At 38.6% G+C, this 25,475-nt stretch overlaps 1 protein-coding gene across 1 annotated transcript in view; it reads right to left on the reverse strand.

Moving 5' to 3' along the window:
• Window positions 1–1,438: 1,438 nt before the first annotated feature.
• The window catches only part of myom2b (myomesin 2b), a 29,179-nt gene continuing 5,142 nt past the window's right edge, over window positions 1,439–25,475 (reverse strand). The window contains exons 5-39 of the mRNA XM_004539448.5: window positions 24,974–25,060; window positions 23,001–23,089; window positions 21,760–21,810; window positions 21,395–21,559; window positions 20,830–20,991; window positions 20,480–20,621; window positions 19,688–19,887; window positions 19,217–19,270; window positions 18,851–18,978; window positions 18,430–18,613; window positions 17,906–18,080; window positions 17,678–17,799; window positions 17,387–17,574; window positions 17,010–17,136; window positions 16,708–16,886; window positions 15,802–15,916; window positions 15,340–15,502; window positions 15,111–15,217; window positions 14,057–14,101; window positions 13,540–13,676; window positions 12,998–13,142; window positions 12,412–12,474; window positions 12,078–12,145; window positions 10,975–11,088; window positions 10,771–10,858; window positions 9,677–9,715; window positions 8,695–8,800; window positions 7,973–8,039; window positions 7,461–7,557; window positions 6,606–6,642; window positions 4,983–5,005; window positions 4,837–4,892; window positions 4,672–4,761; window positions 2,341–2,466; window positions 1,439–1,983 (exon numbers count right to left, since the gene is read on the reverse strand). Coding sequence (XP_004539505.3) covers window positions 1,774–1,983; window positions 2,341–2,466; window positions 4,672–4,761; window positions 4,837–4,892; window positions 4,983–5,005; window positions 6,606–6,642; window positions 7,461–7,557; window positions 7,973–8,039; window positions 8,695–8,800; window positions 9,677–9,715; window positions 10,771–10,858; window positions 10,975–11,088; window positions 12,078–12,145; window positions 12,412–12,474; window positions 12,998–13,142; window positions 13,540–13,676; window positions 14,057–14,101; window positions 15,111–15,217; window positions 15,340–15,502; window positions 15,802–15,916; window positions 16,708–16,886; window positions 17,010–17,136; window positions 17,387–17,574; window positions 17,678–17,799; window positions 17,906–18,080; window positions 18,430–18,613; window positions 18,851–18,978; window positions 19,217–19,270; window positions 19,688–19,887; window positions 20,480–20,621; window positions 20,830–20,991; window positions 21,395–21,559; window positions 21,760–21,810; window positions 23,001–23,089; window positions 24,974–25,060 — 3,949 coding nt within the window. The 3' untranslated portion in view covers window positions 1,439–1,773. The remainder of the gene's footprint in view (window positions 1,984–2,340; window positions 2,467–4,671; window positions 4,762–4,836; window positions 4,893–4,982; window positions 5,006–6,605; window positions 6,643–7,460; window positions 7,558–7,972; window positions 8,040–8,694; window positions 8,801–9,676; window positions 9,716–10,770; window positions 10,859–10,974; window positions 11,089–12,077; window positions 12,146–12,411; window positions 12,475–12,997; window positions 13,143–13,539; window positions 13,677–14,056; window positions 14,102–15,110; window positions 15,218–15,339; window positions 15,503–15,801; window positions 15,917–16,707; window positions 16,887–17,009; window positions 17,137–17,386; window positions 17,575–17,677; window positions 17,800–17,905; window positions 18,081–18,429; window positions 18,614–18,850; window positions 18,979–19,216; window positions 19,271–19,687; window positions 19,888–20,479; window positions 20,622–20,829; window positions 20,992–21,394; window positions 21,560–21,759; window positions 21,811–23,000; window positions 23,090–24,973; window positions 25,061–25,475) is intronic.

Genomic DNA, 25,475 nt, shown 5'->3' on the forward strand with positions numbered 1-25,475 from the left:
TGTTCTCCTCTGACAGAATGAATAAACAGGCTAGCAAAGTGTAATCGCTTTCTTTTATTAGCAACAGCAAACACAGAAACAATGACTTTACCCTGCGCCCCTCCCTCCCTCTTCTCCGTCTGCTCCTCTCATCAGCTTTAATGAACCACAAATCTCATCAGCCATCCTTTCATCAGCTCTGCCATCACAACTTCCTGCACTTGGGCTCAAGTCTTTAAACCTGACTACTTATAGCATGTCTGTTTCTGCTTCTGGCTGATGACCAGGAGGACTGAACATATTTGGCTGCAAGGCAGAATGCATATCTTCTGCTAACAGTTGGAGTTAATATTAGGTAAAATTTGGTAATGACGGTTTGAGAGGCAGCAGCGTTAGTATGACAGCTTCACTTCACAGCTCTGGTTTACTTAATGGTGATTCACTGCCAGTTAATCTTCAGCGTGTTCACCATGGTGATCTTAAGGAGGATGGTGTTATACATTTGCAGTCATCAGTTGACTGTGTTGTTGAGGTGGCAGTATAATGACTACTTTGTACAGCCTGACCTATTTCTCTCTGTCCCTTTTTTCTTCATGAAAGGTGCGTGTCTGTGTGTGTGTGTGTGTGGGTTTTTTTTCTCCCTTTAAACAACATAAAATGAACACTGATCTTGTGAGCTGTGATACTAAGCCTGTGTTGTTTTTGTGCACTTAAATATGTAAATGACTGTGAGACTGAGCCAAACCACTGATCATATTCAGAAAAATATAGACAAGAAGGGCGCACCTCTCTCCACTGGCTCATAATGAAACTTGCCTCAGCCCCATAATCAAAGGCAAATGGGAGTGGTGTGTATGTGATTATACCAAGAACATCTGGTGCTAGACACCATCAAAAATGCAGGTAATAGTCAGCAGGTTAGTGATGTGAGGGCATGTCAAAGCTAGTGGCCCTAGCAAGTTTGTAACATAACACAGCATTTTTTTTAAACTATGTTTAGAGTAATCCTTGATGGAGCAGACCATCTCTCTGGTTTACTTGAAATATTCTGTGACACAGATAAGAATTTAAAGAGAAAGCTCTTAAACTCTACAGTGAGGGGATCCCATGGTTTTGGTATGCTGTGGGGGTATTTTGGTGGCATGACAACAAAGATGGATGGGTCACGTGGTTACAGGGGACAATACCCACATCCATAGGGCATGAAATTAATGTTTACTGGTCTCCTTTGGGATTTGTACTTACTAGACTTTAACCCAATTTAATACCTATGGAAAAGTTTTGACTAACATGTTAAACTCCCCCTAACTATGATAAATATGAAATAGTGTGCCAAGGTGCATCGAGGCTTCAAGTCAGTTAACTTTGGGCAATGTTCCTGTAATTTGCAAGCCATTTAATATTTAATTATACTGCATGCGGTGTCATTTGTACACTTCAAGAATGAATTTAAAACACATTTCACTCTTTCTTCAGAAAGTTTTATTCAATTTGTAGCTTTATTCGAGTTCATTTCAATTAATTTCTAATTTCCTCATGTTTAGATAGTGCCTAGCTTTTTATTATTCTAGTATAATTTTGCTGATTTTATACAATGATTTCACATTGAAACAATTTTTTTCTTTCCATCACAATTGCAAGATTTATTTCATGTGTCAGGGTTTTCTTGATGCTCTAATTTAATGCAAAGAGTATTAGCTCCATTTCAGTCCAGATAGAGAACACCAATAAAGGCTTCTCAGCTATGTGTGTTCTAATTGTGCACCAGTGATTGCGTTTCTTCTGCCTTGCTTTTCACTTCCTCCGACTTGGAGTAGGACTCTTCACCCCTCTTCCCAGTGCTGCCTTAGGAGCGGCAGGGCTAGGAGTTGAAGGGGCAGCGCTCGGAGCAGGCTGAGTCTTAGGCTGAGGGATCTCGATTGGTAATTTAGGTGGGATGATTGTTTTAGGGGTCAGAGTTGGTTTTGCCTCAGGGATTTTCTCCCCATGGCGATACACACTGACCTGGAGATAAAAATAGCGAGACAAGGACATAATGTTAATACCCATACGTGCATTTACTACAGCGGTGAACACAAAAGGATTGTTTAAAGGGCTGCAGCACATTGCATCATCAATAGAAATTATTTAGGTATTTTTAATTTTAGAGAAATTTGGATTTTGTATTATTTTATATTAATTCTGTCAAAATCAGGGTGAGCAAAAGTAACAAGGTCAAATATCAGGCCCGTGTAAGGTTTTTGTGCTGCTGCGATCAAAATATATCCCCATGTTGGGCACCAATGGAAAGAAAATATTTCTGCTGCAGATGACGGCTCAGAGTAAATTCAGTCATTTGTGTTACACAGCGGCAACACTCACCACTATATCCACAGACTCTCCTCCATATTTATTCTGGACAATCATGGTATATCTGCCAGAATCCTCCATGGAAACGCCTTTGATCGTCAGACTGGCAAACTTGCCCTGGTCCAGGGAGACCACATACTGGGAAATGAATTCAGAGGTTAAAAAAAGTGAGAAAGCCAGTGGAGGGAGTTTAGCATGATTTATTCTTTAAAATGCCTTACTCAAAGTGGCAGCATGAGCAAAAGCTGAGCACTGGTGCATGGGCTGAATGGACAAAGGGACTAATGATGTATTCCTGTCTTATCTGTTCTGCTGCACTCAACCACGCTCAACCAAAGTATGGTGAAATTGAATTGAAAAGCAATACAGATGTGCCCCATCCATATTTTTTAGACCACCCAAAAAAAACCTACTGTATATTGTCTCTGATACTCTAGTCTACACAGAGTACTTTATTCTGAATTGTACCATGTACTACGAGTGGTGCAGACAAGAGCCCAACATTTTAAATTGCCTCTTGTACCTGCTCACTCACTTGTAAGGTCTGGACATTTATACATTTTATGGAGTGGTACTTTCAGCAGGTTAATTACATTATTAAGAGAAACACTTGCCTTTTAATTACAAGAAATAAAACGGTCTAGTAGATTAAAATCCTAAAAATGGTAGCCATTAGCATGCTATGTGTTCTTGGTTAAATGCATTAATTTACTAGACCAATGTAGGTTAAGCTGTGTATTATTCAGGGAAAAAATATTCTAATTACAGTCATTTCTGTGATACAGATATTATAAAATCTGACAAAATGTCTAAAAAATAGTAACTTCTGCTTATTACACTACTCGAATTGACATGCTGTGTACTTCCAGAGTCAAACATGAGGATTAGATATAAAATTCTCTGGATCTTCTTATGTTCATGTTTGTTTTTCATTTATCTTCATGCATCCTGAGAAGCCTCTGTTGTAACTAAGTGCATGAGAGACACTCTAGAGGTTTGGAAAACTCATCAACAAGGGCCTCGCTTCTTGTTTTAGACAGATTATTAGCAGGTGAGGGAATGAATAAAGGAGAAAACTTGAACACAAATTCCTCCTGGACCGGGGTTTCTCAAACTTAAATCTTCAAAGCTGGTAGAAGCTGCAGGATTCTGATGCTATTGAAAGAGCTTTCGTTGACTAACGACAGACTGTAGACTTACTGTACTCTGGTTGGCAAGTAGGTTAATGAGTTATGAGGGGTAGAGTTGTTCCGTTACTGATCTAGGATTGTGCTGATAATACTGACTTTGGGGTAGTGTAGTTTCCTGAATCTTGGTGCTCTCAGTGGTAAATACACTCACCTGCCACTTGATTAGGTATACGTTGCTAGTTTTGGATTGGATCCTGTTGTCTTCAGCCATAACATCTTTAGCAAGATGCTTAAAACATTCATCAGGGATTTTGTTTCATATCGACATGATGGCATCATGCTGCTAATCTCATGCTCCACCACATCCCAAACGTACTCCATTGTTGATCTTCTATTTTTGATCAGAATACTTAGACTAGCTCGTCTGTCACAAATAACCCTGCTCATGTACATTCAAAGTCTCACCTTTCTTCCCCCTTTTGATCCCCCTACATGCCTAAATGTACGGCGTTGCTGCCATTGGCTGATTAAATATTTACTTTAATAATTTCTTGAATCGGTGTACCTACTAAAGTGGCTGATGAATGTATAAAAAGGGCTTTGACACAATAGGGACAACATCACATTCATGAAGTTCCTAACAAGGAACTAAAGCATATCAATGGTTTTGGGGTATTGTGCATTTTATTACTACTAATCATTTGTACTAATTTAAATATACATGAAGCATGCTTTTTAGAAAGTACTTCATTACCACTTTCAGTATTACCAGAAATAGTTTTTTAATTACTGCTATTATTTTATATGAATACTGGTTTTAATATCATGGTAAGTATTATAGACATTGACTTTTGAACAGACATTATCTGATCAAATGAATCTGGAGTCATGATATCATGAAGCATATTTTAGTAGACACATACTGAGTGTGAAATTTCCACAAGACAAGTTAATAGAAACATTATGTTGTAATTGTGTATGGTTAATGAGACAATTAATCATGAGACAGGAGGGGAGGAGTTGAGTTTCTGAAGAGGTTAAACAGAGTCAGAGAATAAGGCAGTATTTATCGGGAAGGAATCAAATAAAAGTACAAAGCCCCGTCTGAATATGAACTGGTTGTATATGTGACTTGCAAACACAATTTAATTAGCTGAAAACAAGTTGTGAAATTTATTTTGACATAACTCCAATAACACATTTACACATTTACCTGATCATCAGGCTCGACTTCCGATCCGTTCTTCAGCCATGACACCTGAGGTTTGGGGTCTCCACACACTGTACATGTTAAACTCAAAGTCTACAGAAAGCATAAAAAATACCTATTAGCAAAATGAGACCAAAAGCATGCAGTTTCACACACTTGCACGCCTACCTTCTTTTCCATAATGGTGACCACATCAGGCAGTCCTCCCACCACCTTACCACGGTCTAAAACAAACAGTTGTTAACATTCTAGGTTATTCCTATTGTTTATTATATTAAGCTATTATATAAAGGAGAACAGGAGGATAAACTTACTCTTCTCAGCGTATGCCTCGGTCCTGAAAAATCAAAGCAGTTTTGTATTATTATTGTCACTAGCAAATCTTTATTTAGTTCAAGTTTTACTTTAGCCAAGTCGTTTCTGGTTAGCTTTCATTACCTGGCTCTGACCACACATCATTTTTTCTTTGTTTTTTTTCTTTTTCCTTTCGGTTAACTAACAGTGGTCAGATGGTGTGCTACAAGGTGCTTTAGATTTACAGCCAAACCTCCTTTTAATATTGTTTACTTCAGGAGTTTCATGTATATTTCCTGGGGAAAAATGATATTGTTATGTGAGGGCTGTTGGAGCAGCATGGCAGGACCAGAGGTCAGCCACAGGACCAGATGGTTGGGGAAACTCTGCTCTCCTCTTGGCAAGTTGATGCTCAATCAAAAGGGTAACAGCGTGTCACTTGTTTCAATGTGTTTGTAAAGTCTTGTGCTTAAATGTCTCTCTTTGAATGTTAATTGGAAAAGGGATTTGGATGGTTTCCACACTGCATGCAGTGTTTAGTGTTTGCAGTCTCAATCCCTTTCCTAAAAGGATTTGCAAAATGTGTGTGTGGGTGTGGGGTTTGCTTTGGCCCAATTAGCCGACAGACCCCAAAGGATCTCTGCTACCTGACTGCTTCTATTTTTAACCAAGATTTTTATCTCAAATTATAATGCGCTGGACTCTTTCCAGACAGCCAGCCTTGGAGTTTTTGAATTTGCTCAACTTAAAGATGCAGGGTAATTTTTCCTAATGCTGTATTGATCATTTATGCAACTCGAGTTGCAGTGATTTAACAAGACTTTTCAAAACTGTAGCTGTAGGTGAAAAAAAAAACCATACTTGCATGCAGAAGTTTTACACCTCTTGGAGCTCTTTAGATTCTGCTCATGCAATAGTGCCAGGGAAGCGTCTGATTCGATTTGCAGCATGCTACATTCATGCAGCAGTGATTTAAAGCATACACACAGTTTCTTCAGTCACAGAAAAAGGAGAATAAGTCATCAAATAATATAGTGACCTAATCTGAAAATCATAACTTTATTCTGGGATTAAATCCTGAGTCAGACTTGCACAGGTCCTTACAGGGCAAAGCACAGGCTAATTAAACAACTAAAATATTCAAAACAAGCAGTTAGTTTTAGTGTAGCAGTTTGGAGTTAGGAGTGCACTGATATTTTAAAGTGACAAGTCTAATCAATGCATGGATCTACACTGATTAACACTGAGCATATAGTGGTTACAAAGGCTCATACAATCCTTCTGCAGTGTCTCAAATGATCTGAAGGCTTTGCACTGTTTGAAATGTGGAGAGACAAATGTTAATGAAATTTCCAATAGATGTTTTACTATTCAAATACAATCAGAACGAGAGAGTCGAATATACGTGTATTTATAGAAAACCTCATTCTTTACATTATTTGAAGCAGGAAAACAAGACTATTGTTTTCTGTATGTGAACACAGTGTAGCCTGGGAAATCATTACTTTGAACTATTAGATGTCAAACTCACAGTTATGAAGCAAATGTGAAGGAAGCAGTGATTCATCATTAGGCGAGCCAGTCTGACACATAAAGGCACAAGATTAAAAAAAAAGAAAACAGCTTTGAGAATATAGTCTTACTTTAGTTTCTGGAACTCTGCAAAGGCTTTCTCATATACTGTTAAACACAAAAACAGAAAACAGTCACTGTCACAGCACATGCCAGTTTACTTTCCTTTAAATTTAGACACACCTAGAACCAAAATAGTCTTTATAATATCAAAACAGAATCTTTCCCTTTTCCTGCTAATGAACATGGTAACATTTTTTTTAAAGAAATTAATAGTTTTAAAATGGTGGTAATACAGGAATGCACCTTTCAGTTATAACACTCATGAATGTGTCATAAATCAAAAAAGTTAATTTGAGAAGTTTTAATGGAGATTTTTTCCATACAGTGCTGTGCAAAAGTTTTGAGCCGCAGTAATTATTAAAGGTACAATTTAAAAATGGTTCTTTGCTAATTTTTCTGTTATGTGTAGACACAAAACTGCTTCAACCGTTGAGTTGGTGGCCATTTTTATGCTTGAATGATACATAGGTCAGTGTTGGGTGGTTTAAACCAAAAAAACCATTCCTCTATAATTAGCCAGAAAATGAGTGAAAAGCAGCTAATGTCCAAAGAAAAACTTTTCAAAGCTTTCTGTCTTTCAAACGATTAGGGAAATAAAGAGTAGCTCAAGACTTTTGCATTGTTGTGTATGTAATCCGATCCACACTCAAATGTATGTAACTCACAAGCAGCAGTATGAAACTGGAGACTTTCATACTCAAAGACTAGCTGAAGTATAACCAGAGAGACTACACGCTGAAAGACAGCCATAAAAACAAGTGACTGTGTTATTTTCTACCCTCTTTTTACAGAGTTATCGATAAAAACAGGAATTGACTCTGGAGGGAAGGAAATAAGAGAGGAAAAGTACTGAAAGTACTGACCATCACCGCTGAGGTCCAGTGTGCGTTTATGTGAGTTTTCAGGGTCAGTGATCACGATGGAGTACTTGCCCTTGTCCTTCTCCACTGGTTCAACTACCTGTGAATCAATCAGCAAAAAAATGATCAGCCACATGACGGCAGAGGCATCAACTCAGTGTCTTGGTATTTATTTCTGCTTTGTGTGTTTTGAGCTATGATTTAAAATGAGATTAATTTAACAGGTAGGCTAATTAAAATTATAAAGCTTTCTGACAAAACGATCGGAAGACACGCTACTTAATCAACTTTAATGAATTTTAAACCATTTTTATTCATTAGCTTTCCCTTGTGATTATCCCTTTAATTTATCTCAAAGTTTCCTCGTCTCTGCAAAGACACTTTGAGGACTTCTACAAGCAACACAGACGAGCAGCAGCACCAATGTCTGAGGTGCTTTACTGTCATAAAGCTACTGATGTGTGAGATTCCTCCGAAGCATATACTGTTCAGTTTTGTATAAAAGATGATAATACCTCCATTGTTGCCATAGCCGGGGTTCCACCAATCACAATCTTGTCACTGTGGGAGAGTTTAGTCTCACTGAGGAGAAGAAAAGAGAGGTTAGTGTGTGTGTTTGTGTGGTGGGGGTTTCTTTTTGAGCGAGTGAGATAAATGAAAATCATATTTACATGCCTCGCTAATGTCATGCCGACCTCTTGCTCTTACACAAACCCACAGAAAAGACAGTGAGATGTTTTAAAATAAAAGCTTCATAATTTTTATTCAGTTTTACTTCATTGTTCTTTCCACTTTTTCTTTCATGAACCCATTTTTTTAACATTTTATAATCTCTGGAGTGAACTGGAGTGCTTTTAAGTGCAGAAAAGCCTTCCTTCTCTATAGAAAATAATAGCTGTGTGATTTCTGTCACAAAACGGGGCAATTTTACTGCAATAACAGGGATAATGAAACCACTTGCCAATAGCCCATCAGAAGTTTTATTATGCGGCTTATTGTTTTTCCCACTCGCGGCAGTTTAACTTGAGGGAAAACCAGAATAATGTGTTTGTGGTCAGCATGTTTATAGGTGGACTTAAAAGAATACTCTAGTAAAACAACTACCAGGACTACAAATACTGGAGTTATGCGTATTTTCTTCCTCCGTTCCTTACCTTCATCTTCGTACTCCAACTATTTGGTATTATGTTTGTATTTGTGAGGCGGTGTTAATTCTGTGTTTAATCTAATTCCTTACCCATGATACCAGGTGATGTTCATCTCTGAGGTGTAATACTTCATGTGACACTGCAGCTGAATGCCTGTTGCTGTGCAGTTTATCACAAGCTCTGCTGCACTGGCTCCTGGAGGAGGTAATAGAGGCGATGGAGGTTGTGAGGACCACGTTTGAAATCAAAGTAAAATACATGTTTTCCTGCAGCTGCTGGACTCTGTGACCTCACTATGCTGTGAAAGCTACTGCATGCAGAGATGAATTAATTGAATAAAAACAAACTTCCATTTTCAGCCATTTGTAGGATCTATTTTGAAATTCCTTTTTGTCCAGCTTGGAGAGGAAAATTATGCTAATGAAGCAAAGAGCAGATTGTTTATATCCTGGCACTCAGTAAAGCACTTCAACCATGACAGGTTTTATTAACTTTTTTTTTTTTAAGCCGTTATACCTAAAAGGGCATTTTATACTCCACAATGTCTGTGTCGGATTTTCCTCACTGCACATTACAAGTGGGCAAGTGTGTCATCCACCTGGTCACATCACCATGGTTTCCCATTATCACAGTAATGAACCCTCTTCTCCTCTGCAGCCACTGCTGTAACAGTTGCTGCAGAGCTGTCAAGTGACTGTCTCTTAAAATAGGAGTAAGATGCTCCTCCACACTGTCACTGTGACAGCGCAGTGGAATTTTAAAGTGATTTCACCACATGATGGCATGATGGCCAAATGCTTCCAGCATGACAACTTCTGCCACACGCTGATAAGTGTGTGTGTGTATGTAGCAGAGGGTTTTTAAAACAAGACCCATATCAGCCTGATGACGGATCTACCAAATCTCTCATCACTGGGGTTTGATGGTGCCATGTTAAATTTAGATAATTTGAACTGGATGCCTACAGTGGGTAGAGGGTGGTGCTGGTGGTGTGTCGTACCGTTTTTAACATGGATGTCTCTTTATGAGATTATTGGTGTGTGTGTCTGTGTGCAGAATGCAGCGACTTACCAGCCAGTTGGCTGAGCTTGTTTATGGCATCGTCAAAGACTAGAAGAAAGGCAGAGGAACACGGGGTCAGAGACGGAGCCAAGAGGATGGAAAGGCATGATGCTGCTCTCTGGTGGCTGCATTCAGAGCTCAGTAAGGAAGGTTTAATGAAAACATGGGAATCTGTTACTCTATGGTTTCCCAACCCAACATAGTGAAACAGTGTAAATACCTGCATTTGTTTTGTGAGGTACACTTTCACCAGATTGTTTCTTGGCATACTTGTTCATGTGAAGCTCAGTCTCAGTTAATTCATATATAAGCATCTTCACATATCAAACATATTAAACTTAGGCACATCAACATCTGTGAGAAATTTGAGAAAGTGGGGTTTTGTTTTTTGTTCTTTTTTGTTTTTTAAATGAAGTGTTATTCTGGGAAGCTATTATACCTATTGAATCAGTTGTTTTACTCACAGTTTTAAGTGTTCTGGGTCTGTTACCAGATAATATCAGTGAAATGAAGAGGTTATGGGTCCCACTGGCTATGACATCAGGATGTAAAACAATATTAACGCACTGGAAATCAAGCAATCTGAGCTATTTTGGATAGCAGATCAAACTGCATGCAAAATAGTTACATTCAAACAAGTGACACGTAGAATAAAAAAGGGAGACGAGATATTTTTGGAGGGGAGCTGCCTTTTGGAATTGACAAAAAATGTTTTTGACTAATTTTAACAGTTTTGGCACCAATCATAATTTATGAATCATTCAAGATGTAATTTGTAGACTGAGGCTTTTTTATTATTTCCTTTTTTCTTGTGTTGTGGTTTTGTTTAGAAAAAATAGGAACAATTGTTTTTCAGTATGGTAATATATCTACTTTGTATCCTGCTGCTTTTGAGGAAAAATCAGTAAAAAAAATAAACAGTTTATAACATTATACATTTTTTCCCCATGTCAAGCATTTTATTTATTCTTTTTGTAAGAATAATACACTGTAGTTAAACAATTATACTTGCTCAGTAAGACATCAAGCTAACTATCCAGACAGTGAACTTGTCATTTTTATTAAGCGGTAAGATGAACTGCAAAAATAGAGAACATGTTTACCTTTTCCAGAAATGTTTATTTGGCTCATATCTTTTCCTCTGTCATCACTGATGGTGGCTTTGTAAATTCCTGCTGTCTTCAGTGAAAACTGGAGAAGAAACAGTGCAACATAGGGAATGCAGATTTGTCAATTTTGAACACACCATGAGGACAGCGTTGGGAAAAAACAAAAACATAGTCTTTAGTGCCACAGTGTGCTCTTACCTCTTTAATTGGCAGTTTACAGACTCCTGATCCCAGGTCAGGTTTTACATCCGGGATGATCTCCGTGTCTTCTCTAAACCAGTGAAACACTGATTCCTTCTTCAAGTTAGCAACCTGTTAAAATCAATAAAAATTGCATATTATTATTTTCGAAAAACAGGAAGTGAAGTTTTATTGTCACACACACACTTTATATTTTATACAATTCATCGAACAATGCAAATCCAGATGACCAGTGATGTGCTGTATATAAAGTCTTGTTTATGTGGTAGTTTAGGAAGAGCAAGAGATGTCGACGAGGCTTTTGAAAGACAAAGGAAGCAAATGCCTGCAGCAAACGGATTAAAGTGAAAAACAAATCTCTTAAATGTTAATGCATTGGTGCTTTTGTTTTCTGAATATAAAAATAATACTAATCGGAGAAAATGGTAAAACACAGTTTAATGCTTGGCTGTTTAGTTAATGAACTATATGGTAAGAGTGCATTAGCATTTGAAGAAGGGGTTATTTAAAATGCCTGTTTGCTGCAGGACAAGTACACTTATTCTTGCCTACAAAAGTCAACAAGTCAACCAGAGGTTCCCAAATGTTAGCACATAACTGTACCTCATCAACTTTTTGCAGTAATTCTCACCCACTTGATGGATTAAAATGTAAATCCTGTCTTTCAACCAAAAAAAACTTGAGGCTGTTTATATTTTTCTGCAACATATTATACCCTAAATGATCCCATATTAGAAGTAGAGCATTTTTCTGAAAACTGGTTGATGTTTAAGCTTGCTCTGTTTTGATACTCAACAGTCAAATAATGAATGCATATATTTACTATATCTCTGCATAAATCAAAGATATGCTGATGTCAACTTAACTGTCCCCGAGCATATAAACGGCCACTTTAATTTTAAAATGTTCTTGATAATATACTTCATTCTAACAAGGGCAGGAAAAACCGTGACAATTCGAGTTATTATCTGTCTGGACCTTATCATTACGCAGCACTGTGGCATCCACACTTAGTCTCCATAGAATATCTGCTCAGTAAGTGAGCCTCCCATTTGTCAGACTGTAAATATTCAATAAATATCGAGTACCACTGTGTTTACCTTGCAAACCAAAGTGACAGAGCAGTCATCCCCAATCTGAAGTGATAGAAACTCACTAAAGTGGGGGCCTGTAGTGAAAGGAAACATGAGAGGAAGCCTTGAAAATGGACATAAGCTTTTACAAAACACTTGAGGAACCTTGTTATAAGCTGTATTAACTGATGTGTGGTTTTAAGGTTGCAGCTCGAGAGTTTATGTAAAGATAGTGTACTTCTCTCCTGTATGCTCACTCATTAGTTATCTCCTGGGTAACATAGTGTTGTGCTGGTCTCAGGCTAAATTAAGAACAAAGCTCTTACAAGCTTAAAATTGGATGATGTTTTGTATTTCTTACCCTCTTTGACTCTGATGTACTCTCTCCTCTGGAAATCAGCCTCAGCCAGTGCTGCCTTGAAAGCTATGTGCACATACAGATACACATAAACGGAGAATAATTAAAAGATCAAAGTGTTGCTATAGATTCTTTTTTTAGTGGTCCCCCATATGAGAGCAGAATCATAATTTATGAAATCAAGCATCTTTAGTTGAGTCTTAGGGAGTCCTATAGACATGAAGTTCAAACCCTTCTCTACACTAACGGGCTTAATACATTTCCATAATGGGATCTCTAATGCAGCAGATGCTAAGTCTACTGTCATACAAAAAAGCCCATTCTATACACTCTCTGCTACATGTCTGTGTTTCTCCTGGCTTAGGCTTGACAGCATACCCCCTAATTAGTACGCTGAAAAATAAGAGGTTGTGATAAGTTCTTTCTGCACACATCCACTTAAAAAAAAGAAAGAAAATACAGTCCAGAGGGTATTGTTCTTTTTTTGTTGAATGTAGTCGGATACTGCAGGTTTTGTGGGGTCCGACTGGGTTGGAACCACATTTGAAAGGCTGATCGTAGGACAGCAGTAAACCTTGGTCCCTCTTACCATTTCCAATCAGAACCAGTGAGCTCTGTGCCTTTCCTCCTCCATCTGTGATCTGGCAGGTATATGTCCCCTCATTCTCCTCAGTGAAATGATCCATGATGAACTCAATGATCCCTGTAGCGACGTCATGAGCCATCTTGTTGGGCTGCAGAAAAATAGAGTTGTAATTTTAAAAAGCCTACTTGACGACAGACTTTGTGACTATCATAACTTTTGTGTAGTTAAAAACAGCTGACTGAACTATTGTCTTGAAAGAAAAGTAGGTTGTTCACCTTGAAGCTAGAATATAAATCATTCATCTCTTCTGTTTTTATTTGCAAGGCTCACTTAAATGGTTTAGCCCATACTCTGGGACCTTTCAGTTTGAGCCTTGCAAAAATTACAGCTGAAAGAAGACTACCTGGCTAACTGATATATCATTTTCCGGACTTCATTTTCCATTTGCATGACTTTCTACACCCATGAATTTCAAGTACTGCATAGGGAGAGTGGCATAGGTAGGAACTGACTACAATCTGCGGGTAAACTAAGATGTATCTTACATCAGCTCCAGACAGTTCCTTGTTGTTTGCAAAGAATTTGTAGGTGACGTTGGAAGAAATCTCCTCAGCCTGCAGCCAGAACCTCATTCGGCCTCTCTCCAGAATCTTATAGGCCAACTCAGACTTCAGCGGGATGACTAGAGGACAAGAGGGAGGAAGGGTAAGGGGTTTCAAAACATTATTGTCCTTGTTTAATGAGGAGACGAAGGAGGAGAGGACAGGAGAAGGAGAAGAGCTTAGGCAATGTGATGCAAAAGCAGGTAAGACTTTTTTCTTTTTTTTCTTTTTTTTTGGATCAAATAAAAAGAGAAATCTGCCCCTAAAAAAATAAAGAAATCAGAAATCTTCAAAGGCAGAAGAAGAAAGAAAAATAAAAGCATAAAAGAGGGAGAACGAGAAATGAAGTGAGCAGGTAAGACAGATTAAGACTCAGAGGAGAAAGTTTTAAAGAAGAGATTAAAAAGGACAAAGAGAGAGAAACTCAGAGAGATTGAAAGAGTCAGCCAAAGGTACCTACCTGGGTGTCTGATATCATAACTGAGCGCCAGCATCTTTACCAACTCTATAAGGCACAGACACATTATTTTATAGACACAGACATGCAGTTATCATACATGTGACATTTTATACATTGGTCTAATTTTACCATTAGCTTCGATGAGGTACCAGATAAGTCAGGGAGAGGAAAATCAAGGAACAAAAACATTAAAACTGAAGCTCAAAGCTGAAAGAACAAAATTACATTGTGACTCATAACTGGCCCTGAATGCTTACCCTGAAACACAGCCTGTATTATGAGTTGTTGTATTATTGGAGCCTCACCAAGTACCTGTGATATAACTGAACTGAATGAATCCTTGCGTGCTAGAAGTTCAGAAATTATTGCGAGTTACAGTGGAATAACTGTAGGCCGAATGGGAAGCAATCAGTGGAAGCCACGTATTATAGCCTCGTAGCAAACTGGTGCAATAGAAGGAAAAGCGTTGTGAAGCTTTCTGACAGAAATCCTTTTGCCACAAAGATCTGGTGGTAAAACATGTTCAGTGCCCCAAGCTTGGAGAAATAATGCGCTCTGCTAGTATCATCAGCTGTGTAATGAAATTGTTTGTTGCCTACATGCCAGGCTGATTGTTTTTAAGTATGCTCTCACTGCTTTCATCTTTTATTGCATTCTACACACTGCCTTAGTTCTCCGATACAGTTTTCTTTTGATTTTAGCTCAAGTCTGCGCTTTTGATGTAGTTATTAGGGTGTTGCTCTACAGCTGTTCAAATTTTCACGATCAAGGCATGAGTGGTATTTGCATGCAATAGTTTAACAGAGGTAGGAAACGGATATGGAATGCAAACTAATGCGATGAGATGATTAAGATAATAAAGGCAACATCGCAAATTACCATAAGTCAACAAGGGCAAATGAGCCATGAGTATAGAATACAAATAAACATAAACATGAGAGATTTCATTAAGTCTAAGTTGCAGATTCTTTTATAGATTTTCAAATTTTTCATGACAGTTGACTGGGTGCCTAAGCATCAGAGCCATCCTTACTTAGCAATGAATTGAACCTACCTTCATTAGAGATTGTGTAGCTGGATGACACTCCCTCTGTGTTTGTGACAGAAACAGAATACGTCCCAAAGTCCTCCTTATCTGGGTTCTTGAAGATCAGCTTAGAGCTGCAGTGGAGGGCGGAAGAGAAACACAGACACACACAGTCAGAGAGATTGTTCAAGCTGAAATTGAATGCAAATGTTTGATGCCATATGCATGTTATATATGTGTGTGGCTGTGGTCTTACTGGATGCCCTCAGATTTAATCACTACCCCTTTAGAGAAATCTGTGATTTCTTTATAATCTTTCTTCCAGATGAACTTGGAGCCTTCGTTTATCTGGCAGGACTCGAATGACAGAACAATGTCACCTGACTTCTCATCCACCACACAGGACACCTCCTGGGAACCTTCAATACACAGATAAACATAGTTTTTAGACTCATTTTTGTCTCCAGTTAATGCCCAGAAAGCCTAAACAGCTATTAATGTGAGCTTTGATATTTGATGGATTGATATCACATGTGTCCACTCGCTCTTAAACTCTTGCCTTCACCACTGTCAACAATAGTGCAACACTCACTCAAAGCAAAACCATAGCACTTTGTATGCTTTACAAAGAGGAACTTGGAGACACATATTTATGAATTCTAATACCCTTATATTCTAATAGTAAGGTATTCAGTTTCTGTCTGCTGTTAAATGTTACCTGCCACGGCCTTGGCAGTCACAGGGTCAGAGGCCATTGAGGCCATACCCACTCCAGCAGCATTGACTGCACGCACTCTGAACACATAGGTAGTGCCCACCTCCAGACCTGTTACCTAGGACACAAACAGACAATCTGTTGCTAGGGGGAGTGGAGGTGTGAACGTCTGTAAATGGGTGTGGTAACTTTCAACCTGTGCAAAATTGACAGGTAAATAAATTATGACATAATAACAGCATATTCTATTCTGAATCTAACAATACTATTTATTTTGTTGATCACTTGGTGCTGTGAATGAATGTAAAATATATCATCCTTTAGCCCAGCAGCAGCTGGATCTATTATTATAATTCCCCCTGTTCTTTTAGGCAACTTACCCTAAATATTAATAATGCATGAGTAATCCGTATTGTTTCAAAGCATATTTTTATTAGATCACTAAATGGTCTTGGTATTATTATAATTATTCTTGTCTTATTTTACTTTACTGACTTTCCATTATCACACATAAGTGATTCACCTTTAACAGATTTTCTTTTTGTACCATTTCACCAAGTAGTTACTTGGTTCATCCACTAGATGTCAGTGTCACACAGTTTTTGTACCTACACTGCTGCAGTTTTGGTAGTGGTAAATAAAGTGCTGGAAAAAGTGGATGAAAATTGATGTTTTGGGGGGGGGGGAAAGTTCAGTAAAGATGAAGAAACACACTGTTACATAATAAACATCATGCACTGCATTTTACACTTGTTTCAGCAGTGCCAACATTTAGTCTAACCTATATGTTATATTGTAAATTAAAAGCGTTATTCCAATTTCTTTTGTCTTGCGTGCTTGAGTAAAATCTCTGATGAGCAGTGGAGGATAACCTCTATGATTCATAGATTGGAACAGTGATACCCTCACCTTTAGGAAGCGGTGACTGGCAGCTTTTTCATTGGCTGTGATCCAGTTAGCAGTACCCTTCTTGGCATACTCAACATGGTAGCCTGTGATTGGTTCAGAACCAGTGTAGACAGGCTTTTGCCACTCAACCACCAATGAATTATCTCTCACTTCACAAAAGGTCAGGTCATAGGCTGGGCCTATATGAGCCAGATGATGAGAGGAGAAGAACAACAATTCCATATTTATCTTTCTAGAAGTGTAAAAGCTTCACTTTTGACTCAGAGTTTAAAGTCAGTCACTAAAAAGTGAAATTTACTAACCAGGTTCTGGCATTGTCCAGGCATCACATGTAAGGTCTTCTGAATGTTTGGACGCTGGTCCAAGACCAGCCAGGTTGGCTCCATAAACCTGGAACTGATAGACTGCTCCCTCTGTCAAGTTCTCCACCTTTTAATAAAATGTTACATGGTTAACTAAAATCCTAGTTATCATTATCAATTTAAACAAAATGGACATGCCACTTTCAGAGTTGAACAGGCCAGTTTTGCACAAAATAATCAGACCATCCCAAATAAAATAATATGTATCTTAACTTTTGTATGATATATAATAAGAAGAGTATGCAAGTATGTATGCAAAATTGTGGCCCTCTTCTGTTTGTTTTGATGTTTGAATGTTATAAAAAGAGTCCAAATACCTTATAAACTCTCTCTGTGATTGGTGGGATATGAACCTCCCTCCACATGGTTGTTCCTCTACGTCTTTTGTCCACATAATACTCTTTGATCTTTGCTCCTCCAGAGCGAAGAGGCTTCTTCCAGTTCAGGATCATTGAATGGCCGTCGCAGTACAGCAGTGCAATGTTATAAGGAGCAGATGGGGTGGCTGTAAGAACAGTATTGAGTTTTAATTCTTTAAAATGAAAAGGTTTGGGGCAGTTATCATGATTAACATCTGCAGTAGTGAGCAAATATTTGGCATTACTGACTAAGGGCAGCCTTGACAGTCAAAGGTGCTGACTCCTGGGATTCATCACTGAGACCCAGCTCATTGATAGCCTGGACGCGGAACATGTAGGTTTCTCCTGTGGTCAAACCACTAACCACAAACCTGAAGAGACACAAACGTGACACAAAGCCCATTGTGTAATAAGCAGCCAGAGAAAAAAATCCATTTTTGAGCCCAACAGTGTGTTTGTGTGTCGCTAGAAACATACTTGGTGTTCTTGTGAGGTTTGTGATTGGCTGAGGTCCAGTTCTTGGATCCTTGCACACACTGGTCAATGTAATAACCAATCAAATTATTAGGTTCCTTTGGAGGAGCCCATTGGATGAGGACAGAGGTGTCTGTTTCCCTTGTCGCAATCACCTGACCAGGAGCGGATGGTACGCCTGCAATTGATTAAAAAATAAATAAAAAATAGCTATATAATACTGTAATTACAATTAAGGATACTTTATATTAGGTTCTTCTGGTTTTCAAGTGGCTGCTACTCAGTATCTATACCACAACCCTCTTACACCTGACCATAATTTTTATGTCAGCTTCATGTTTGAAACATTTGAAACAAATCTCTCAGCTGACATATTGAAAACTTTTTGTAGTAAGCAGTTCAGAAGATCACCCACACCACATTTTGTTGTGAAGTAACACAGAAATACAATTAAAGGTGTTGCAACTGGTAATTGGTAATAATAAACACTACTGCTGTGTAACAGGAAAGGAAAAATGGAGGCAAACCTTTGAGTTCCTGAGTCTGAATAGGTCCAGTTGGCTCTGATGGCGCACTGGTCCCATAAATGTTGGCAGACAAAACTCTGAACTTATATTGTTTTCCCTCTGCCAGGTCAAAGACAGCATAACGAGGAGATCGAATAGGGACCTGGGTGTTAACGCGCTGCCATGCGCCACTGTCTGCCATGCACTGTGGAGAGACGGAGACATGGAAGCAAGTTTGTTTACATTTTAAAAATGTATTTTATTTTTTCCAAGGCTTGTCTCTATATGTGTTATACAGAAGACCTGTAAAAATAGTTTAGGCACACAAGTTAATGCAGCTGCATAATATAAAGGAGAAAAAAACTGCTGTTACTGCTTCGTCAAACTATAAACAACTGTTGAGGGGGAAGTCAGTGAATTAGAATATGACATTGTTTGTTACCTTTTCTATGTAGTACCACATGGGAGCGCTGCTGGTGTACGCTGGGGCTTTCCAGCTCAAAACAACATAGGTCCTGTCTGTTTCTGAGGCATTAATTCCTGATGGAACACCTGGAGGCTTTCCTTCAGCTACAAAGAAACAAGACTGAAAACGTTAAAAATATAATACATATTATATGTGGCGTAACAAATACACGAACCAGTCGCTTCCTTGCGTACATCTGTTCAATTGCTTAACACAAATATCTAATCAGCCAATCACCAGTCAGCAACTCATTGCATTTCAACTTGGAGACATGGTCAAGACAACCTGCTGAAGTTTAAACAGAGCATCAGAATGTATGTATCAACTTCAATTCAAACCCACCTTCAACTTCGTCATGGTAAGACACGATATCCAGTCTTCCTCCAAGCCTTTTGGCTAGAGGAAGATAAAGAGATGATCATCATGTGTTTGTGATTGATAGTGACCTTTTTTTGAGATCATTTTAAATACAAATTTGTTGTTTATATAGGAGCTGAACATGTACCGTATCTAATGCTATAAAATAGACTGATTAGTGTGTATTTTACAAGTCTAACCTGCCCCCAAATAAAAGCATGAGATAAGTACAATATGACATAATTTAGTTACATAATGTGTTTTTTATTATGTGCTTTAAATCAGGGCTGATTGTAATTCTACATGAATAACTGTTTAGCAAGAAACAAGAAGACAGTTATAATTTCAAACAATAGTGACTACAATAATGACAACATGACACATGGCAAAACTTCAAAACACTGTATTTTTAAGGTGAGCTTAGACATTTCTCTGTATTAGTGTAGTTAAACCCACCGTGAAGCCTCTCAAACTCAGTGGGGTCCATTGCAGTGATGGGATCAGACATACGAGAAGGTTTGCTGATTCCATGGGAGTTAACAGCTCTGACTCTGAAGTAGAAGGAGTGCCCTTCAAACAGCCCAGACACCGGATATTTACAGATCTTTATGGGGTGATCGTTACATTGGGTCCAGTTTTCAGTTCCAACCTCACATCTAAGAAGAGAAAAGATGAGAATGTCGCAGAGTTAATGAGATGAATGCAAATAGAAAGATCTGATAAAATACTGGTATGGCATGGAGTCATTATAAACATGTAACTATTGCAAAGAGTAATATGTGTACAAGTTTATAATGGATGTTTTATGTTTTGTGTATGCTACCATATTATTAAAAAATGCTGATTGGTATATGAGATCAGAACAGTGTACCTGTTGGAGCCTCACTGAAAGCACTTGTGCTGAAATTATCTGTTCATTATGATGCTAGACAAAAAAAAGACATAAGCAGGAAAAGAGCTTCCTCAGCAAAAAAAATGCAGATTGAAAAAGAATGAAAAGCAGCCAATAGGTAGCAGAGCATGCCCATTCCTGCTCTGTTTAGGTTAAAATATGAGCGACAGAAGAAATAAACAAAAGCAGCTGTGTATTTTATGTGCAATAAAGAGAACATGGACTGCCCCTCTTCCTTGAGACAAAAAACAGTAATTTGATACTCAAGTAAGCTCAATAGGATTACTTAAAGTAATTAGTTTGTCTTTATGCTGGCCAGTTTATCTGTTTATGGCGTTTATACCAGTAACTCTTACTTGTCGACAAAGTATCCCAGGATTGGACCCTCTGTAGTTGTATTAGGAGGCTTCCATGACACAATGACATAGTCTCTGTTGGCATCATGGATCTTGATGTCCATAGGAGCACCAGGTGCAGCAGGGACTGGAGGAGGACCATCTAGACAGGAAGTGATGACGTGCATTGTTTTAATAATCACATTATTCATAAGAAATAAGAAGCAATAATACTTAGCATTAGCAGTTAGCAGAATAAGTATTATGTTGACAGCAAAACCGTATCAGTTTCATAAAATTTAAGCTCCAGTTTCCAAACTGGATTTAGAAATACGTTAATCTTATCCAGTCCAACGTTTGGCTCATCTTACCTGCGACTGAGACAAAGGCGCTGTGTTCTGCGGTGCCTCCTTTAGTGACCATGCGCAGGGTATAGAGACCCTCGTCATCTTTGTAGAGATTTGGAAGAGTCAATTTGCTGAATCCTCTACCAGTTTCAATCTTCACCCATTTAGAGTCAAACAGACGAGTGTCTAGGAAAAATGAGACAGGCTCATTGACTCAGCTTCACCGCATAACTCTTATGAACCTGAACTATAAAATGCTAAAATAATGAAACATCAAGTTTGAGTAAATAAAGCCTTTCTGCATACAACAAAAATAAGCTAGAATTTTCTTTTATACCTCAGACACACACGTAGCAAATGAAACGGCTCACAAATTTGGGGTGATATTACTTGAGTCTACTTAACTGCTTTTGGTATAATTAATAGGCAATAAAAATAGTGTCCATAACATTTTCTAATTTTTCCACTGCTGTGCCTCTGGCTGCATGTCGGCTAGATTGGGTCAGGCAGTCACTGTGGCATTTAGCATATATTACTAGCAATTATAGGGTAATTACTGTATCATAAAGTGCTATTTTATATCAATTACCATCTCTGTACCACTGTGCCTCAGGCTGTAGGTTTGCCAGGTTGGGCTCCAGGGTCATGGTAGCAGAAAGGGTGGCAGATTCACCCTCGGTAGCAAACACTGGTCCAAACATCTCCAAAAAAGTAATGTGGATTTTAGTGTAATGGATCTTTGGTAGCATAGAAGCTGGGGAAAAGAAGAGAGATATCATGAAAGAGATAGTAGAATTGGTGGTAACAGCATGTTGCTTCACACGCTCTTTTGAAAGGAGAATAGAGGAATATTATGTTAACTCATATTAAATGATATAATTGTATTACAGTTGTAATTTATGAGTATTTTAAAATCTAGTGCTGATGTTCTCTGGAGGTAATTACTTTGCCTACCTTCATAAGGCAGCCATGCATATGAACAGGACTCTTCCTCCTGCTTGAATCCTGCACAAAAAAACAACAAAAAACAGTAAACGTTGTGTGTGATTGGCAGCAACAGCCAGCTGAAATAATACAGATGTGCAGTTACAGATTTGTATGATTCATCTAAATATGATTACTTTTTTTATGACTAACATTTATTGTAAAATAACCCTACATGAAATTTGTTGAAATGTTGCTAATTGCACAAGTAACTCCTCATAGTAAACACTCAGCTGTAGGTATAGACACTTTGTGAAGTAGCCTCTAGCCTCAGAAGTGAAGCCAAAGTCAGCAAAAGGAGAATCCCGTGGTCTGTGTGTGTGTGTCTGTGTTGGGTGGGGGGTCTGATTGTATGGAAGTTTATTGGGGAAGTGACACAAATGTTAACCCAAGTTTAAGTTATGATTTAATTTGCTAGTTTTAAATCCTGTTTTGCACAATTAGGGTTGATTTTGTAAGATATGGTCCCATAGTGAATTAGCCTTCCTATTTAGAGAATAGTGGGTTATGATTTGGGGTGTGATTGTATTTCGATTATTGTGCTTAATAGGTTGCTACTGTAAAACCACGTCCATGGTTTCCTAGTTAGAACTAGTTCCTGTCACAGAGTTCCCTTTTTGCTTACAGCAATCAGTCTCATCGTTATTTGCCACAATAATCACAAAAGTGTTATCAACCCAACTTGAAATATCATTACCAAAGGAAGTTGGATATTCTCTGCTTGGAGGCATAGCATATGATCGTGAGGCAGCATCAATTAAATAATTACTGGAATTTGATTTATGGAGTACAAGCGGCGCTTTTGCTCACACATCACTGTGGTTTCTTCTGATTGGTCTGGGCATGTTGCCTGCTCCATATCAAGAGTTTGTGTACACGTTGTCAAGTGTACAGTCCCTGATGTAAGTTAACCTCTCAGTGTCGCAAGTATAGCACTGGTTTCACAAAGTCTTTATTGAGTCGATTGAGGCAAGCTATGGATCGTAGCAACAGAGTGGTAGATCGTGCGAATGGGTGGCAGACTTGGGGTGTTTTGGTACTTTGGCTAAGTCAGTTAGCAACACTAAACTATAAACAAATGTTTACGTTCTTGCATCTGGTCTAGAGTTTGGGGGTTGGCTTGTGTGTGTATGAGAGTCAGCGTGTGCAACCCTGTTGCACGTCCATTGCTTTACACTTAAAGCCTCTGGTTATCAGATTGAATGGCTTACTCTTCACAATAATGGAGGCCTGACTGGAGGCTTGTCCATGGAGGTTTACAGCCATAGCAGTGTACTGAGCTGTATCATCAGTTGAGCATCTGGAACACAGAATAAACATAAAATGGTTGCATTTTGATCAAAAGATTTCCCAACAGATTGCAACAGATTAGAGAATAAACGAAATGGTGATTGAGCACTGTGTCATACTTAGCATACTTAGCTAAATTCTGGGACTTCATGGCAATCTTATGGATTTTACAGTCATCTGTGAAATTACCGAAACTGCCTAAATAGCAGGTGAGCTACATATGAGAAGATCTGCCCTGACAGGACTAACTGCTCTCTACTGACACATTGCCACTGTGCATTTTCTCCAACAGCGTATATGAATCCACTTCACCAAATGAGCAATTATTCCCCACATGAATGCTTCATGTTGCCAGGGATAATCAGCAGTGGAGAAGACAGAGCACAGATTGTGTAAAGCCCCATTCACACTTCAATTAACAATGCTTGGTTTACTTATTCAGAGAATGTTTTGGTTTAGACCCACAGCTTTCCTTTTAGGAAACACCATGTGCCAAATCTCACCTGACAAACAAAGTAATGCTTGCAGAATACTCAGTGCATAGTCCTTTGAGTTGGAAACAAGGTCACAGGGCAGGGGGTTAATTGTATCTTCTGTGTGGGCGGATTTTATAATCTGCCAATATGTTAGAGCTGCAATGCAGTTCATCACAAGCACTGTGTCTGCTAAGCTTTCTCTACGTTATATTTACATAGAGGTTACTGGATTTGTTTTCTTTAGAGCAGTGTAGCTACAGATCTTTGGCCATTCTGGCAAGTTGCAAAACTTAAGTGGTCTTTTTGTTTCTGCTCATATCGCTCACTTTTCCACAATCGTATGTCACACCTTTAGCATGTGACATGAGACTTTGACCCCTTGACAAATGAATAAACTGATATAGTCATGAAAGAGGATGTTATTAGCATAAATTGCAGAAGTAATGTGGGGGAGAACAGCGAATGTACTCTCATTAAGTCGCAAATAACTTAAGCTATACAGTGTGTAGGTGTAGGACTCGTGAGGTGTCTATACATAACATAACTTCTTGCTGTCTATTTCTAACCCTGCTTAATGCCATGCTAAAGTTTTGCGGTAACTGTTATTTTAATTATTTAGCTATTTTAAAAAGTCATAAGTCATGGTAAGAATGCAGTACTCAAGAGTATGATGTGCTTCATGGGTGTTTTTTCTCCAAGGAGTATTAACTGCTGGCTGTACAGTGTGTAAGTAAGGAAACAGCGGTGGCCTGAAAGATTCCCAGAGTATCACGTACCACTGAGGTCAGCACTTGAACAGCTGAGCTTCCACAGACTGGAGGGAGAGTAGGATAAGCTCCAGTCCCCTGACTTTAACTACACAGCCCGCCCACACCTTCAGGTGACAGACGGTAAACATCTCTGATCTAATTTTGTGCATGGGGCTTGAAAGAATTAAGGAGGAGGAGATTTCCAATGGCTCGCTACATATTCTTAATCCCGATATTTGGGCAGTGAGACCAGTGGCCTTGTAACTCAGTGCACTTCATCTTAAGAAAACATAGAAGCAGACAAGTACAAGCAAACTACAACCCATTTCCAAAAAAGTTGGGATGTCTTATAAAATGTAGATTTAAAAAAGTAACATCAAGGAGAGGGAGAGAGCCATACAGACGTGGACAGAAAGAGATGGGAGTTTTAGATTGTGACCCATTCTTAAAGTTCAAAGTTAAAGGAAAAGCCCTTTGTGAGAAAGATGCACCATAGTGGGAAACGTTTTTCCCACTATTGTGCTGGACTGCTGTATTATTGGATTTTCTTCTCTTTTGGGGTCTTTACCTTACAATATAAAATCCCATGAGATGACTGTTATTAGTAAATTGGTGGCAGATAAATAAAAATATGTTCAAAAACTCTAACCTTTATTGAACTTAATGTACCTTGGGATCGCCAGGGAGTGGATTCCACCTTTGGCTTCAACCAGATATCTTCCAGAAGACAAGTCCAGGATCATTCCATCTTTATACCTAAAATTGAGCAAAACAATAGCTATCTTCATGAAGCATTGAGTAATAAAAGGTATGAATGCAATGATGTATCCACAAGACCACAAAATGGTCTTTTACGTTTATTCTTGGGATTTTATGGAAACCTGTGACCCTGGAAAACTGGCTTCCTTTTCATCTTCTTACCTTGTAGTTTGGCCTCACCACAACAGACAAAAAGCTGGGAATGACACTTCATGAGAGCCAAAACTCTCATGTCTGCATCAGCATTAAGATCAGCGGTAAACATAAAAAAACACAGCTTGATGCCCACAGCATGTGATGTGAACTGAAGATCCAATCAGAAACTGACCCACAAGAATTTTCTGACCTTAACTGTGCTTCCTGCCTTATTTCGGTGCAATTTGAGATGGCAAGAAGCAAATGTCAACATTTA

Source organism: Maylandia zebra, linkage group LG1 (assembly GCF_041146795.1).
Source record: "Maylandia zebra isolate NMK-2024a linkage group LG1, Mzebra_GT3a, whole genome shotgun sequence".
NCBI classification, from domain to species: Eukaryota; Metazoa; Chordata; class Actinopteri; order Cichliformes; family Cichlidae; genus Maylandia; species Maylandia zebra.